The sequence below is a fragment of the Ursus maritimus genome, unplaced genomic scaffold, assembly GCF_017311325.1.
Source record: "Ursus maritimus isolate PB19 unplaced genomic scaffold, ASM1731132v1 scaffold_22, whole genome shotgun sequence".
NCBI classification, from domain to species: domain Eukaryota; kingdom Metazoa; phylum Chordata; class Mammalia; order Carnivora; family Ursidae; genus Ursus; species Ursus maritimus.
Window position 1 is genome coordinate 10,636,646 of NW_024424675.1, and position 18,750 is coordinate 10,655,395.

Here is an 18,750-nt window from a genome sequence, read left to right on the forward strand (position 1 = left end):
ACCATACGCCGGACTATCATTTAGGAACTGAGGAAAAAGCATTGAACAAACAGATAAACCCGCTGCCCTCACGGAGTTTATGTCCCAGTGGGGGAGACAAGCAATGAATCAGATAAAGGAGCAAAATAAATGGCTGGTTAGATAGCAGTAAGGACACAGGGAACTTTGAGGCAGAGAGGATGATGGGAGTGAGATTCAGGACCAGTGGCCTGAAGAGGCGGCTTTGGAGTACAGATCTGGCAGGACTGAGCAAGTGAGCCACAGGGACATTGGGTGCAAGAGCCTTCTGGGCAGTGAGAACAGCACCCATAACGGCCTTTAAGCTGGGAGGTGCTGTGTGGTTGAGTAACAGCAAGGAGGCAAGTGGAGAGAGAGAAGGGACCAAGCAAAGTGGGGAGAGCAGGAGGAGTTCAGCTCAGAGAACTAATGGAGACTAGAACATATGGGGCATTGTTGGATTTTACTCTGTATCACTTTAAGATCTGTATCTGTTATGGACTGGTCCTATTATGGACTGAATTGTGTTCCTGCCCCCAGCACCCAAATTCATATCTTGAAGCCTTCATCCTGAATGTGACTATATGTGGAAGGGCCTTTAATGAAGTTAAGGTAAATAAACATACGGATGGGGCCCTAATTCAGTAGGACTTGGATCCTTATCAGAAGAGGAAGAGACATTAGGGATGCACTGATAGAGAAGAGACCACCTGTAAGCCAAGGAGAGAGGCCTCAGAAAAACCAAACCTGGGGCGCCTGGGTGGCACAGCGGTTAAGCGTCTGCCTTCGGCTCAGGGCGTGATCCCGGCGTTATGGGATCGAGCCCCACATCAGGCTCCTCCGCTACGAGTCTGCTTCTTCCTCTCCCACTCCCCCTGCTTGTGTTCCCTCTCTCGCTGGCTGTCTCTATCCTGTCGAATAAATAAATAAAATCTTTAAAAAAAAAGAAAAAAAAGAAAAACCAAACCTACTGATATCTTGATCTGTGAGAAAATAAACTGATGTTTTTTAAGCCACCCAACCTGAGGTATTTTGTTAGGGAAGCCTTAGCAGACTCATATACTGTCTTAACACCCAGTTCTTTGATGAAAGAACTTTCTGCTAAATAGTCAAATTGATCTTAAGCAAACTTTACCGTATTAACTGACAGCAACACTTATTTTATGTCAATCCAGAAGGAGCTAATTCATTCTCTAAGGTACTGTATTTGACTTAAAAGAGATGAGTGTACAGATGTCATCCAGAACAGTGCTAGCAAGCCAGTCCGGCTAGATATGCAGTTTCCTTTGCATTGGCAGTTTGGAAGTAGCTCTTATAATTCTTTTGTTTCAGTCTGTCTGTCTGTCTGTCTCTCTTTTAATAAAATGGAGAAGAATTGGCCTTTAGCTGGTATGAATGAAAAAGTAAAATGCTGTACCTTCTCTTTCTATCCCTACCCCCCCAACCGTGTTCCCTCTTTAATCTCTTACCATCTTTATTCTAACAAAACTGATTTCTTAACACCACAAAAAATGATGGGGGGGGGGTTAATGATTGGCTGCTTTTGGAGATTTATTATTTGCACCCTGAAAAGGCTGTGGAAAAATCAAGCATTTCTCCTTCCTTTCTTATACAAACTTTGTTTTGGAATATCAAAAAGTTGATGAGAGAAAGTTCTTCGTAGAGGAATTTCAGCTCTTAATGTAGTGAGAATGACAGGAACCCACCCTTTGGGAACTCCGTCTAAGCAATGATTATCAGTGGCCACTAAAACCATTGGGCAAAAGGTTGATGGGGGAATTTCCTATGGAAGGGTCGGGCTGTGGATCAACCCACAGGAAGAGGATCACTAGATACTGGGTACCTTCTGAACACACACCCCAGGAAGAACACAGCCCCACCTGTAGACAGTTCTTGCCAAAAATGTTCTTTAAGAAGGTAGCTACTACTTCACCCCAGTGAAGGAATCAAGGATTGCCAAATTTTTCAAGAGAAGCTAGAAGTCAAGATGCTTTTGTACAACTTGTCCATTTAAAAACATTTCCACCTCTTCCACCTGGCTGCTCTGGAATTATATGCTTTTACAATAAGCCAGTAATTTAAGTAAACTGTTTTCTTGAGTTCTGTGAGCCAAATTAGCAAATTAGCAAACTTGAAGAGAGGTCGTGGGAACCTGATATTTATTGTGGGTAGGTCCACCAATCTGGACTTGCAATTGGTGTCCGGATTGGGAAGGAGGAACAGTCTTGTGGGACTGAGCCCTTAAGCTGTAGGATCTGACACTGTCTCTTGGTAGATAGTGTCAGCATTGGGTTCAGCTGTAGCACCCCTGATCAGTGTCGGAAGAATAGAGTTAATTGCTTGGTGGTGTTGGAAAACACACTTTGGAGTATTCTCCCTTACAGTGCATGGTTATGTGCTTTTGTTAATGGTTTTCTAATCATTTTACATGGCTGTACTCGTCTTCCCTACAGTGCCACATGTTCTTAGAAGGCATTTTGCCAGTATCCTACCATTTGGGTTTTCTCTGTAGCACCCAAATATGTTCACTGTTTTTGAGCCTTAGAAGATTAGTTATATGACGAGCAGTTATACAAACCCTTAGCAGTTACTAAATACTCAGCCATTGTTAATTATTTTATCTGTAGCATCAAAATAGCACCATCAAACATAGTGACCTAAAAATGTCCATTTTCTTGAAACTTACCTTTTAGCGTACAGTTAATTTTTCTTTAAAATACCTCATTCTGTTTTTTTGAAGACTTCAAACTTTTAAAATAGAACTCTCCAATTCTAGGATATCCAATAATCTACAGTAGAGATTGTGGTGTATGATGTTTTAGTCTATGGCTACGTGTTTGTTTGAATAATGATAATCTTACATTTATTGACACATGTTTTCATTGCATGCAATATCTCATGTAGTCCTTATCAACCTGATCGTAAATGCTACTATTATATTCATTGTAGAGATGGGGCCCTGGAAAGTTACGTAGCCAGCAGAGGTTACACAGATAGAAAGTGCAGAGGCCTGTATTGAACCACTACTGGTTAAGATAGCACCAGCTGCTCTAAGAAGGGTACTCCAAAATGTATTGTTGCTCAAACACAATAAGAAGTGTGTTTCTTCTTCCCATAAAATCCAGATTGGGGATTGATTAGCAGCAGGCTGTCCTCCAAGTTATGAACCAGAGTCTCAGGCTCCTTACAGCACGTGGGCCTCAAGGTCATCGGAGAAAGAGCATGGAGAATGGTACATAAGAAGATTTTCTGCCAGGCCTGGTAGTGGCACATAGCATTCTAGTCCACTGGCCTAATTCAGTCACGTAGCCACACCTAACTGAAAGGAAGCTGAGAAACGTAGTCCTTCAGTGTGTCCAGGAAGAAGCAATGGCCCAGCACCCAAGATGCTCTGATTCTGTACCCCATGCACATAGCCATCATGATAAACTGCCTCTGTAGATTAACTTTAGGATTGGACATGACATGTTATATATTACATGTACTTTTTAAGCTTCTGGGGGATGAAAACACCTCCTATGTGTTTTGAAATACTATTTCTTAAGTCTCTCTGTGTGGAATGTTTTCTCAGTGTCATTTGTTCTATTTGTAAATGCCTGTATTGCTTTGACAGTACTATCTTGCTTCAAGCTCTATTTTTAAAAAACAGAAAACCAAACCCTCGGAATTACGAAACCAATGAATAAAATATTTCCAAGAGCTTTTTTTGGACTGTGTCTGTCCAGATTTTATTTTCCTGACCCCACCAAAGGAGGATAATAACTTGTTTAGGAGACTCTTCCCTTGACTCTTGTGGCAGATCTCAACAATTCTCCTAAGAGTGGAAAGATGGATTAAAATATAACCACTAAATAAAGGCTTTGAGACTTTTAAAATTAAATCGTGTGCTTCGAATTTTCTTAGAAACCACAAAAGAACAGTCACTAAGGTGGTCTTAAGAGATTTAAAGACATGAATATGAATGATAGGAAGTCTCAGCTACTACTTAGATTGTGATTAGGACGTCAAGGAATTATATAATTCCTATGATATTTTTTCTTTAACTTTCTCATTTTGAAATCTTAGGCTAAATTTGCTGTTATACAATGTATTTGATTTTATAACAAGATATAGGCCTAAGAATATTGGCTTTGAATTAGTTTAATTTATAAGTGGGTAATTCTTCAAGGAGTGTTAACCTCAAGGATCTTTGTGTGTCAGTCAGGGAATTAGCAAGAAAGCAGAGAATTGTAAGTGTAAGGCCAGTGGGTTCCACTGGCGTGAAGCTGTTAGCATCTGAGAAATCTAAAGCTCCATCTCTGTTCTAACAATACAATCACTTGGAAAATGGAAAAGTTTAGTCAGTCTATACTTTTTAAAAAATCGATTTAAAAGAATCTGTGACAAACTAGTTTGATTTCTTTTTAATCAAACTGGTTGGTCATACTAGTTAAAACACTTCAGAGTCTTTGTGCATTCATAAGATTAGCCCCTTGAAGGTGTATTTTAGTCACTTCAGTCAGTGAACATTTCCAGAGTGTGCCTTCTGGGTCAAGCACTTTGACGGGTGCAAGGAATACAGAGGCGTGTGTAAGACCCGCTGCTGCCTCCAACTGACTTTCACCTACAGAGGCTAAACATTCAAAGCAGACCAAGACAGTTACGTAACAGGACAAGAAATGCTGAGATGGGTGCCACAAGAGCTAGAAGAAGAGCTTCTAGAGTCAGTTGCGGATCCAATCAAGGAAGTCTTTACTTGAGAAAGAACCAGAAAAGGACATTCAAGACATGGAATCATGGTTAGAGAGGTATATGAGTGGGGCATGCTACAGGAAATGGAGGAAAACAACCCAAAATGAACTCATCTGCAGCTTTTTCATGTACGATTTTTATGTGCTATTTATCATTAGTTCTAAATTTTCGTAAAAGTACACTGGTATTTAAATGGTTTTAAAGACCCCTTGTTAAGTTCTTAATGCCCGTAGGGTACCCGGGAGTCTACACAGTCCTTAGACAATGTAAAATACTTTATTGCACTTTTCACTGCTGACATTAAGTTCATTGTAGAAAATGGTCTCTTTTTAGCCACAAGAGGAATTCAAACCCACATCTCTAAAAGAACTTTTCAAGATGAATACTCATATAAAACATTGTCTTAAGCAGCTCCCACTGTTTATAATGTGATTTGATGCTCCATTGAAATTTCCACAGAAAGCTGCAGATACATCCTGGCTCAAATGTTTTCAGACCAAGGGCCCCTATTTTCTGATGAGTCAGAAGATCATGTCGATGGATGAAACTGGGGAAGTACTGTCGTCTGGATAGATTTTATTGCTCTCAACACCAAGATCACACCAATGTGTTTTGTAATCGCAAAATCCCTCTTGACTAGATGGTGATTTGGGGAAGGGGTAATCCTGAGAAGTTAATCTTAACTAGTTTGTCTAGTTGAGCATTTTGTCTTATGTAAACAGCAAAATTTATACAAATCTCAATGTGCTTTCGAAGTATTTCATCCATGTACTGTTAACAGATATCCCAAGACCGCCGTAATCTTTTCCAATCCTTTTTCTTTTCCTTCCTAACTCTCCTTGATGCTTTGTAGTTTAGCTCGGTTTATTTAGATGTTCTTCTGTCATAAACCTGGTGGGGGGAGGGTCAAAGATAAGTTTGAATTGGCCATCTGTGTTTTTGTAAATCTCAAGGGATTGCTATCAAGTCCCGTGGTCCGTAGGGCAAGAATTTCTTCCTTCTAGCTCTGGTCTTTTCCTCGGTCGCAGGAAATCAGTTGCTTTAAGACCAGCATCCCCCTGGTCAAGTTGCAGGCCATCTGCTTGGACATATGTTCACTCTTTGATCTTTAAACATTAATTTATTCTCTGATGCCTGGACCACCAGGCCTGCCAAGAGGTTCCACTGGACTCTCCCTGAATCTCTGGGAAACACGAAGACAGATTTTCCTGTGAGCTTCTCTCATAGGGGACAGATATTTTAACAGACCTGATTGGAGAACTCCAACCTATTTGTGAACAGAACCTGACGGTATTTATGTTTCTTCTACGGGGGTCTGCACTGTAGATTCATTCCTAGCTAGCCTCTTTTCTTAATGCTGTCCTATGGAGTATTATTCTTGACCAGGTCGGAAATTTTCATTTCTGCTTTATTCTTTTTTTCATTATTATTATTATGGTAGAATATACATAACAAAATTTACCACTTTAACATTTTTGAACGAACAGTTGAGTGGCATTTAGTACATTCATGTTGTCGTGTAACCATCACCACCACCCATCTCCAGAACTTTTTCATCTTCTCAAACTGAAAATTTGTACCCACTAAACAGTGACTACCCATTTCCCCTCCCCGAACCCCTGGCAACCAAAAAAATCTCTGAAAGAGTAGAAGTCCCAATACTGTCTCTATGAACTTGACTAATAGATATCTCATTTAGGTGGAATACTACAATATTTATTCTTTTGTATCTGGCTTATTTCGCTTAGCATAATGTCTTCAAAGTTCATCCATGTCGTAGCATGTGTCAGAGTTTCCTTCCTTTTTAGGGCTGAATACTATTCCATTGCATGTATATCCTGTATGTCACATTTTGTTGATGAACTTTTGGGTTGTTTCCACATTTTGGCTATTGTGTCCCTGCCTTTACATGTTTGGGGATATATATCCATAAGTGGAATTGTTGGATCGTATGGTAATTTTAGGTTTAATTCTTTGAGGAACCCCCATACTGTTTTCCACCCACGTTCTGCCTCATTCTTGATCCCTGTCATAGCCACATGACTATGATCATGACTGGAGGGGGTGAGATTAGGGATGAAATTGACCAAGAGGCTTCTCTTTCAAGGATTTTGTTTGTTTGTTTGTTTGTTTGTTTGTTTAGAAGAACCTTAAAAAAAATGATGAATGATACCTGGGGGGATAATTCTCTTTCACCTCATGTTAAGGAATTCCTGGAAGAATAGAAATGGCTCCATCAATATTGAGCCCTGAGAATTGTAAGAATTGAGATTTTTGTGCCTGATGTAACGAAGACTGCTGGGTAGCAGAATTAAACAATGCCCCCTGTTCTAACTCCTGCTAGGTTAAATGAGGCATCACAAGAAACAAAAGAGCCACAAACTTCCCTGCTGTGGACTCCTCAGATACAATATAACCATATGGTGAGATCCAAGTTTGGCCCTCAGATGTAATAATGAGCCCAGATTCTGGGACATGGTTCCCAGAAACATGAACCTAGTGAGTGAACTCACTGATACTTGTATCCCGGGAGATACCGCAGAGACTGCCTTACCCAGCTCTCCACCTGAGGCAACAGACCTCACCCTTGTAGGTTACAGGTTGCTTCCTGCCTTGCACACAGAAAAACTTAGTGCCCAGAGAACGCTTACTTTCCTCCAGAACTTCCCAAATTGTTAACTTATGTCAGCTAATCTAATGGGACTTGCGCTGTGAGATTCAAGAATGCGGTCTACCCTCAAACTACAAATCAGTTAGCTCAGCTGTCATTCCATCTAAAACATGAGAGACTATGGACTCTGGGAAACAAACTGAGGGCTTCAGAGGGGAGGGGGGTGGGGGATTGGGTTAGGCTGGTGATGGGTAGTAAGGAGGGCACGTATTGCATGGAGCACTGGGTGTTATACACAAGTAATGAATCATGGAACATTACATCAAAAAGTAGGGATGTACTGTATGGTGACTAACATAACATAATAAAAAATTATTATAAAAAATAAAAAATAAATAAAACATAGGCTTGTTTCATATTTGGTTGCATGAGAGGACATCATTCCCACTCTAGGCTTGGCCACTTTGCTAACTGCATCTAACAGCCTCACCTGGCACTAGAACTCACTTCTGTTCAGTTCTTAGGAAAAATTGTTTAGAGTAGCAGAATCAGAGAGGATTACCTAAGGGATATGCAGGCCTTCTGTTCTTCTTAGAAGCTCCCGATGTTTATCTATCCCTGGATTAAGCCAGATCATCAAAAAAAGGAATTCCTGGCTGACGTCGTCCTGACCCCTTATGGAACAGCTTTTACTATCTTCCATCAGGGCCAGCGTCCTCTGAGTAAAGTTAACACTCGGCCATAGAAAACTCCTTGTTGTACAACTGGGTGTCTTCGCTCGCCCACTAAACGTGGTGCCTACTGTGTATGAAGCCCCGTAAGAGGAATAGTTCCCAGGCCTTGTACCAGGAACAGTGGTTCCCTTCTGAGCAATTGATTTATTGTGATCCTGGGCACACATGAACCACCTCTCTGGTCGTGGAATGAGGAAGCCGAGAGACGGGGCTGCAGGCCACCTCAGCATGGGGACAGAACTCAGGCAATATTTTGTGTGTTAATCTCATGCCTGTCTTGACCTTATTTTGTAAGCTCCTATTTTTCTTTCAGTCTCATTGGCCTCACTTACTTTCTAGTTTGTTGAATTATCTGAATTTTTGCAAGCTATTCAGATCCCTTAGGGAATAAAATGTAAACGTGAATCAGGTATTCTCAGTTGCTTTGGAAGACAAAATGTATGTAAATTATTAGTTTTCAGACAACTAGAATATGCTCGATAAAGTTGGCCTTGAAACCATCAATCACTGTTCTGAATATGACTCAGTTGTCAGTTCTGTGCTCTCTTGTTCATTCTGTAATTGCCGTGGCTAGTGCTGCGCTTAGCATGGAGTAGATGCTGGGTAAACGTCCCCTGCGAGACTTGACCAAACAGGATCTCTCTGCACTTACAGGTCACCGCCGTCGTGGTCTGTAGATCCTGAGAAGCACAGAGAGGCTGGGTCTTTCTGCTATTTCCTCCACCCCTGTCACTTACGCGAGGACACAGCTGGCACGTCTAACGCTCTCCTGTCTCCCTCTCTGCAGACTCACATCTCAAGACTCCCTCCCGGTGCAGTGGCCGGACAGTCCGTGGCAATTGAAGGTGGGGTTTGCCGCCTGGAGAGCCCGGCGAACTGACCCTTCAGGCTGAGCACGAAGCGTCCGAGAGGCATTTCAGAGCCTGAGCTTTGTGGGGTTTTTAACTGAAGTTGGATGTTTTATCTTCGCCATTTTATAATTCCTCTTGCAGCCTCGTGCACCGCTCACGACACTAGTGCTGCTGGGGTGAGCGCTTAGTGACATGCGGGTCTTCGGCGGGTGAGCGGGACCGAGTATGCGCGTGTGTGTGCGTGTGTGTGCAGTGCGTGCGCTTGCTTCTCCCTCGATGAAATACAAACTCCTTGTGTAACCTAAGACCGGGAATGATTAAATCACCTTTACCAAATGCGTGCTTTACTGTTGACAAGGAAAACCTGAAATTGCAAAGGAAACATTTTTGATTTCATGCAGAGGTCCCAGCTGTCGTCGGTGTAACGTGTCTGAGCTAAAACGTCGGTCTCCTTGTGTCAATGATGTGACAGTGGTAGTGCCCCATTTAATAACAGTACTAAGTGATACAGTGTTTTTATTTGTTAACCAGTTTAAGTGGATCCTGTGGTAACTTAAACTGTTATTCTCATCCCTCATATGGGGCATTTTTCTTTAACAAAGAATGGTTTCAGTGAAACAGTCTAGCAGAGAATTAAGGTCAGAACCTTTTTAAATAATAGTCTTATTGATAAAGTTTGTACTTCCTTCCTCAAGCTTTTCTAAGCTTAAATACTGCATATCTTCGAGCTGTATGTACTACATTATGAGAGAATATGTAAAGAGAACATACAGGAATGCACAGTCCTTAATTTGTGTATAATGGAATGTTATTTACAATGTAACACTGTAAATAAGAAAGCAAAATTTATGGGAAAATTCAATATTATCTTTGTTTCTTGTTTAAATATATTTTTAAGATAAAGGCACAAAAATAAAAGAAGCATATTACTGGGTATAGTGTGTGACTCCTCTTCTCAGACTAATAAATTATCTTTTGAATCCTAGATTGGAGAGCCATTTTTTATTTTGTTTGTAAGAAGTTCCTTCTTCCAGAAACCATACCTTTTTCTTTTTCGCTATGATTCTGATAGTTCAAAACCAGTCTTTGTGCAGTTAGGCTGGATACTAACAAGATGAAAGTTGAACTTTGTTCATGATTGAATGGTCAGTATCAAGATCCCTAAATTTTTTATTGCAGGTTGATAAAAAAAATAACAAAGGGAAGGAATAAGAACACTTTGCTTTGGAAAATTGTAGAGGCAGTTGAAAACCCAAGAGTTTCAGTTGATAAATTGCTTCTAAATGTTATATTTAGTGATTCTGGAGCCACATAAGGAAACCAAGACTTTTCTTTTGATTTTATGCGTAAGAAGTGGCTATCAAGAAGATACTAAAGATAGACTCGCTCAGGGAGAGGAAGTTCCCTGCACCATATAATCATGGCTCTGGGCGGTAACTGATAAAGCCCCAGATGAAATTATACACTTGACATCGATGTATGGCCAAATTATAAAGGAAAGACAACCAAAATGGAGTGGGTGTAAATATGAATGATTTGGGAGTTGCTGATTTCTATTCCTTGTACAGGCAATTACATTTGTCTCGCTGTGTTCCCGTAGACAGGTTGGTGCCGTGGTATCTGTTTCTCATTCTTAATGAGGCTGAGAACTTAGTAAGCGATGGGCTGGCTGGTGGGGAGCCTTTGGCTTCAAAAGCTTTCAAAGACCTGTTACCTGTTGGCAGGGTTTTTTGAGGAACTGGACTGGATCACATAAAACTATCAGGACACTTTGGAGTCTGAAAATCATCTGACCTACTTCACCGAGAATGCCATTTCTTTTCATCTTCTTTTGACTTTATTCTACTCATATTTAAAAGTTTGGGCATGTTAAAGACCCCTTTTATGAAGAGCTTAAAAACTGGTCAGTATAAAGGACCGCAGCCCCTCCAAGAACAGTTTGTTAAGGCTTTATTCTCCAATTCCTAGGTTTTTTTTTTTTGTTTTTTTTTTTAATTTAAGGAATAGTGTCAAACCAGAAGGCAAAGCAAAGTGATATTCAGAATCACGGAGGCAAACACATAATGGGTGGTATAAGCTCCTTCGTGATCAGATCAGATATTAAAGAGCAGATCCTGGCAGCAGAGGTTAATCGACCTCATCTCACACAAAAGTAGAAAGGGTCGAAAGAAACAGAGAAGAAAGTAACCTGATTCCCAGTCTGGCTTACATCGCCAAGATGCTGCAGCAGTATTTTAACATGGATGATCTTTACTGTATGCCTATCTTCTGTTTCTTTTTAAGCCCTGATCGTTGGGTGCGTGGTTCTCTTTGAGCATAAGGAAGCCTGGTCTGGATTCTTCAAGGCCATCCCTGTGATCCTGCTCTGGGTTTGGAAACGGGAGTTTTCTGGAAGTGGCGAGAAGGTGGAGGTCACGTGCTCTTCCTGCAGGGACCTGCAGCCCCCATGCTGAGTGCTGAGCCCCGAAGGCCTTGTCTAAGCCCGTCCTTCCTCGCTTGTCAGCTCTGCCTCTTCTCACTGTCTCCTGTGTGTTAGACGAGGGCAGGCCCTTCCTCCTCTTTTCACTGCTGCTTTGAACTGTGAAGTTGAAGTCTGATAGCCATGTCTGTTAGAATTGTGTACAAAGTACATATAAATAAGTCCAAATGCTCGTCTGTGGTGCTTGGCTGTGAGCAAAATGGTTGACTTTTAGCTCATGGCTGTGGGGACCTCTCTTTGGCTGCTCTAAAGTCTTTTTGCCTAATTGTTCACTGTGTCGCATGTTTGAGAGTGGTGATGGTACATTGTTCACCTGCAAATAAGCAGGGTTATTCTGTTTTGAAGCACAGGTAAGGGGCGGGGGAGGAAAGGAGGTTGTGAAGAAAGGAACATTTAGAAAAGTCCAGAAATTATTCTTGAATCTTGAGATTGTATTAAATTATTGTGGAATTTTTAAAAAAAATCTGGTCTTTGTTATTATAAAAGCAATTCATGCTCATTACAAAACATCAGAAAATAGATAAGGAAAGGAAAACAACAACAAAGATAACTCATAATCGCACTTTCCTAGAGACAACAGTTAATAACACTTTATCTTGTATCCTTGTAGACTTTTTATGCATGAATTTTCTGTTTTTTAACACCGAAATGGGTATACATAACCTGTTTTCATTTAAGAATATCATAGAAAGATTTGCCAGTGAAAGCCAGCTGAGCAGGGGCCCTAGAGCAGACCACTGTCATTGCCCGTCGATCCTCCAGAGTGCCCCAGACAACATTTAGAGGCTAGCATCTGCACCTCTATGCCTGAGGACTTGTTCTGGAACTGTAGAAAGCTGCACTGTTCCTGTGCACAGCAGGCCAGAAATGCCCGGGAATCAGCATGCCCCACAAGCAGCTCTCAACTGGTGATGAACAGAAGTTGTATAAATATACTCACTCCCTTGCTTCTTGGGTGGTATAAGTCTGGGGTACGTGTTTCACACTGTTTTTGAGAGATTTCCCACAGAAATTAAGCTTCAGTTGCCCTCTGTGGTAGTCGGCCATTATCAATACACCTCATGTTGGCCTTCTTCCCTTCCCTGTACCATTCTTAGCTCCCCTATTTGAGTCTCCTGGGGTCATCTCCAGATGAACTGCTTGCACTTGCCACCTGTTCCAGGGTTGCTTCTTGGAGATTTGAAAGTTCGAGACATTCCATTCTCCTTGGCCAGGAGGGCTTCATGGGCCTTTATACCCTCTTCTGCTGAGCGGATGGACTCACCAGTCTGCTTAGGCCCTGCACTGGGGTCTCTTCGTGCCTCGTGCTCCTAATGAGCCATCTTCATCCATCATATCCGATTGAACATTCTCGAAGTGATAAGGCTGGATGTGCCACAAAAGTGGAAGGAAGTTCACAGCCTGGCCAGTGATGGCAGGCACTGGACAGCTGGAGACATGTGCATACTTTTAAGGAGGTGGGGAATAAACAAGCTGAAGAGCAGCAGTCCATCAGGACTGAGGGAATCCTTGAGGGAAAGAATCTGGAATCATGTTCATGGTACTCGGAAGAAACCATAGTCAAAGGTGTGCGATGACTTTAAGAGATTTGAAGAGACCAAAGCAGTGGTGGCCCGTGTCCCCCCGTCATGAACACATCTCCCTGGTGACCACACCGTAACAACCAACATGGCACCCGCTTTCAGAACGTCATCTCTCAAGCCTGGATATCCTCAACTTAATTTTATGGTTGAATTAAAAAAAAAATGCTTCCCAACATTTTTCTGAAAACAAAATGTTTATGAAGTCAAGGACATCACCTTTTTTCTGCTGTAAACCCTACAATTGTTCAATATTGTGAACCCCTTGGTGCCGTGAAGCCCAGTCTCCTATTCAACTTAAGCTTCCAGTGGTTAGTTGTGGTGTGGAGGACCGAAAGGGGACTACGAGTGGAAGCTACTTCTTCCCAGGAACACTAGTCCAAGAAAAGGTTGAGCCCAGAAGAAATGAACCCCCATGAATATGATTAATTTTACTTTAGCTCTATCCTACACTGTTCCCAAATCCTGATTAAGCAGGGAAGGGATGTGGGCGGGTAAACGCAGTAGGCTGTGTACGTTAAGAGTGAGAAAAGTAATCCTTTTACATTAATATTTGCTCGGGGGCATTGAGAATTCTTAAGGAATACACTGCTTTTCCCCAACACTTAATTTGGGTTCAAGTTTATTAGGTATTAGTCCAGATGCGTATCATCAGAGACCAACGTGACCAGGCAGTTTTTCTTTGCCCACATACGGCTGTCTCTGAAGTGTACGGCCACGGGAAGGATTAAATCTAAAACTGGCAAGGGCCTCCCTCCGAGGCTGCGCGCTCAGCTTCCAGAAGCCCATCGGCCAAGCCCAAGGTGGTTCATTGTGACCATTCGCGGAAAGCGGCAGGGAAAGCAAGCACAGTGGTTTCTCTTTCACGTGGTCGATTCACCAAAGCCCTGAAACCACAGTGGCGAAGCTGGGAACACTGGGCTAGGGTTTCTCGGCCCTGATGGGGATTTCACTGATTGTCCGCAGAACTTCAGAATCCAGATAGAAAAAAATCCAAACAATTCCTTTAGTCACTGCTGTCGCTGTTATGTTGGAGGTCCAAAAGATTGCTCCTCAAATGGCCTTTTCTGGCCTTGAAAAATCCAGCAATGCTTAAAAAGATAGATCTTTTTCTTCTACTATATTAAGAAAAATATGTTCTTTTTCATTTATAAATAGTAAGATTTTAATCTGTCCACCCAAGTTTTTGCCCCAAACCTGTTAATTAGCAGCCTTTTCCATCTGGTCAATGATAACCCTATCCTTCTAGGTGCTCAGGCCCAAATTCTTGGGTTCATTTTTTTTCCGTGTATCTGTTGTTGCATAACAAACCTCCTGAAATCTTAGTAGTCTAAACAACAACTGTTTTGTTTTCTCACAGTTCTGTCAGCTAGTTCTGTCAACTAGGCTTGGCTTCACCCAGTGGGTTATCTCTGGCTCTGGCCAGTAGTCACGGGTATGCTGTGTTCAGCTGCAGTGGGACCTGGGGGCTGGGCTGGCTGAGCTTCCTCTTTTTCTGTGCAGGCTCAGGGTCTTTCCCTCTGCTTGTGGCCACTCGACATGGTCTTTTCATGCCACTTCTCCTGCAAGGCATGGCAGCTCAAGGTTGCCAGGAGCACGAAAGCAAAAGCTACGAGGCCCTTTTAAGGTTTAGGTCAGAGCTGGCCCAGCCTTACCACACGTATTGCTCAAATCAAGTCACCGGGCTCAGCCCAGTTTCAAGAGGGGACTGCATCAGGGTATTGATACAGAGACAAGGCTCTTTGGGGGCCACCAACCTGAAATCCTTGAATCTGCTTTTTCCCCTATTTTAGAACCAATCCATGACTAAATGCTATCGTGCTGAATTCAATCACTTCTCCCCCTCTCCACGGCTGCCTTTCAGATCATCTCTTCCCTGAGTTCTTACAACAGGGTCCTCCCTGGCCTCCCCGCATCCACAGCTCCTTATCTTCTCAGCAGCCAGAACGAGTCTGATCTGCTCCTCTGCTCACAGCCTTACAGTACACCTTGCCCCATTGTCCTTGTAAGACCCCGGGACCTGCTCCCTGTCATTCTCTGAGCCACGTCCTGTCATAGCCCTGACTCACTCTGCTCCAGCCATCCTGGCCTCCTTGCCATTCCAGCAGCCAGACCCCCTCCCATCCCAGAGCCACTGCATGTGCCTTTACCGCCCCCGCCCCCGACCAGACGGATCCACATAGCTTGCTCCTTCCTCATCTCCTCCAACTCTTTGCCTAAATGTTACCTTCTCAGTGGCCACCCTTCTCACCACACTCCTCCCACCACTCTGCGTCCCCTTTCTGCTCTATTTCTTCCCTCTGGCGCTCACCCCTTTCCAATCCACCCTATCACCGACACATTGGTTTGGTTATGTGTCTCCCTCCATTTGCACGTAAGCTCCCTGAAAACAGGGAATTTTTCTGTCATTCATTCTATACTTCCAGCACCCAGGACAGTGCCTGGTACATCATAGGTCCTCACTAAATAACTGTTGAGTGAATAAATGAGGGTTCCTCATGGTGATGTGGAAGAGACAGTGTGGAATTGTGTATTAATTTTCTATTGCCATAACAAATTCTTATAAACTTAGCAGCTTAGAACAGCACGTATGTATTATCTCACAATTCCATAAGAACCAGTCCTTGGCTGGTTTCTCTGCTCCAACACCTGAAAGGCTGAAATCAAGGTGTTGGCAGGCCTGCGCTCCTTCTGGGAGGCACTAGGGGAGAACTGGTTTCCAGCTCATGCAGGTTGTTGGCAGATTTTAGTTCCATGAGGTTGTAAGAATGAGATCCCCATCTCCTCGCTGGCTGTTGGCTGAAGAAAGTACATATAACAAACCTACAAATATATACTTGCTCTTTCTTATCTCGACTTCTTTAACTGACATACTATTATATTAAGTAATAATTGTAACATGTATAGATGTAATATGTGTGACAATAATAGCACAAAAAGGGAAAATCATGAGAAGGACTATATAAGAGTAACATTTCTACTTCTTGCAGGAATTGTGTTCATATAAATCTATAGTTGATTCTGATAAAGTGAGATATATATGGAAGCCCCAGAGCAACCACTAAGAAAATAACTAAATAGTGGAAAAATTATTACAGGGATCAAATTACACTAGAAATATTCACTTACTGCAAAATAAGCAGTAAAGGAATAGGAACAAAATAGAAATGGAACAAAATAGGAGACATATAGAAAACAAAAAATTAATCTAGCTATAATAACAATAGATGTTGTATGAGTCGGGGTTGTTCAGAGAAATAGAACAATCGGATGTGTATGGGTGCATATCTATATAAGACTTTTCATAGGGAGTTGGATTGTACAATTACGGAGACCGGCAAAGCTAGATCTGCAGTGTGGGCCAGCAGGCTCGAGCCCCAGGAGCCCCAGTGGTACAGCGCCCGTGGGAAGGCCAGCAGTTTGGAGACCCTGGGGTGTCAGTGGTGCACAGGAAGCCTCTTGGAGAATTCCCTCTTGCTCAGGGATTCATTCAGGATTTCAGCTGATTGGATGAGGTCCACGCACATTATGGTGGGCCATCTACTTTACTCAGTGTTCACTCATTTAAGTGTTAATCTCATCCCCAAACACCCACTAAATTGACACATAAAGTCAACCGTTACAGATGTGAGTGAATTAAGCAATCCAATCCAAAGGCTGCGATTGCTAGAATGGATTAAGAAACAAATTTCAATTATATGCTGTCTACAGGAGACACAGTTTAGACTCAAATATACAAATAGGTTGAAAGTAAAAAGAATGGAAAAATGTATCATGCGAACAGCAGCCATAAAAAATCTGGAGTGGCTATACTATGAGACAAAATGGACTTAAACAAAATACGTATTGCTAGAGATAAGAGGGGCATTTCATAATGATAAAACGATCAATCCATGAGGCATTCATAACAATTATAAATATATATGCATGTAACAGCACAGCCCCGAAGTACATGCAATGGAGACTTGGATACCTCACTCTATGTTGGATAGGACAACTAGGCAAGAGATCAGTAAGGAAGTAAAAGTCTTGCACAACACCATACACAAGGCACACCCGACAGACGCCTGTAGAACACCCTCCCGACAACAACAGGGTACACATTCTTCTAGGGTGTACGTGAAGCATTCTCCAGGATGGACCTTAGACGAGGCCATAACACAAACCTCAATAAATTTAAAAGGATTGAAATCACACTAGGTATGTTCTCTGATCACCATAGAATACAATTAGAAACTACTAACTGAAAGAAATTGAGCAAATTCAGCAATATGTGGGAATTAGACAAGGTGCTACCATATAATCAATGAGCCAAAGATAAAACACAGGGAAGGTGGGGGTGCCGGCTGGCTCAGCTGGTGGAGCCTGCAGCTCTTGATCTTGGGGTCGTGAGTTTGAGCCCCACGTCGGGTACAGAGATTACTTAAAAATAAAATCTTAAAAAAAAAAAAACCCACAGGGAAAGTAGAAAATACTTCCAAATGAGTTCAAGACATAACACAAAAACTTACAGGATTCAGCCAAAGCAGTTCTTGGAAGTTTATAGCTGTAAGTGCCTACATTAAAAAATAAGAAAGATCTCAAATCAACAACTGAATATTCCACTTGAAGACATGAGAAAAAGAAGAGCAAACTCAACCCAAAGCAAGTAGAGGGAGGAAATAATGAGGATTAATTAAATAGAGAGTAGAAAAACAATAGAGAAAATCAATAAAGCCATAGTTGTTTCTTCAACAGGATCAACAAACCTGACACCTTGTTAGCTAAACAGACCAAGAAAAAAGAGAGAAGACTCAGATTAATAAAATCATAAATAAAAGAGGGGACAGTGTTATGTAACCGACAGAAATAGAAAGAATATAAAGGGAAAGTCATAAACCACTAAATGCCAATAAGTCACATAACTTAGATAAAACCGACAAATTCCTGGACAGATACACACTACCACAGCTGACTCAGAAAGAAACAGAAAATCCAAATAGATGTCTAACAAGTAAAAAGATTAGATTAGTAATCAAAAATCTTCCCAGAAAGTCCAGGACTAGATGGCTATTCTAGTTAATTCTACCAAACGTTTAAAGAATCAATACCAATTCTACAAAAACTTCCAAAAAACAGAAAAGGAGGGGACACTTCTCAACTTATTCTATGAGGTGCAGCCACTCAGTCAGGCAGCTCTCCTCAAATCGTTAAGCACTGAGCGTTCCCCTCCTTGGCAGGCATCTACGCAGGAGAAATGAAAACCATGGTTGTGAATGTTCATAGCAGCATTATTTATAATGGTCACAAAGTGGAAATAACCCTAATGTTCACCAATTGATACGTAAACAAAATGTAGAATATATCCATATATCGAGCCCCACATCAGGCTCCTCCGCTGGGAGCCTGCTTCTTCCTCTCCCACTCCCCCTGCCTGTGTTCCCTCTCTCTGTGTTAAATAAATAAATAAAATCTTTAAAAAAAAATAACATAACCACAATAACTCGGCCATATTATTACATCTAATACATCTTACAATAATTCTTCCATATCACTGAAACTCTATCAAGTGATCAAATTTCCAGTTGCATTATGTAGTCATTTGTGCTTGGTCAGCCGTAACAGAGTACCCCAGCCTGGGTGGCTTAACCAACAGAAATCTATTTTCCTCACAGTTCTGGAAGCTCCAAGTCTGAGATCCAGGTGTTGATGGGGTTGATTTCTTCTGAGGCCTCCCTCCCTGGCTCGTAGACGGCCATCCCTATCTGTTTTGTTTGGACGTGGTCTT

General features: G+C 42.0%; 1 protein-coding gene across 2 annotated transcripts in view; it reads left to right on the top strand.

The window, feature by feature from the left end:
- TASP1 (taspase 1) overlaps positions 1-9,893 on the top strand; it is a 258,243-nt gene extending 248,350 nt beyond the window's left edge. For both annotated transcript variants that reach the window (XM_008703359.2, XM_040637977.1), the window contains one exon: positions 8,861-9,893. In XM_008703359.2, coding sequence (XP_008701581.1) covers positions 8,861-8,953 — 93 coding nt within the window. In that variant the 3' untranslated portion in view covers positions 8,954-9,893. The remainder of the gene's footprint in view (positions 1-8,860) is intronic.
- The last annotated feature ends 8,857 nt before the right edge of the window (positions 9,894-18,750 follow it).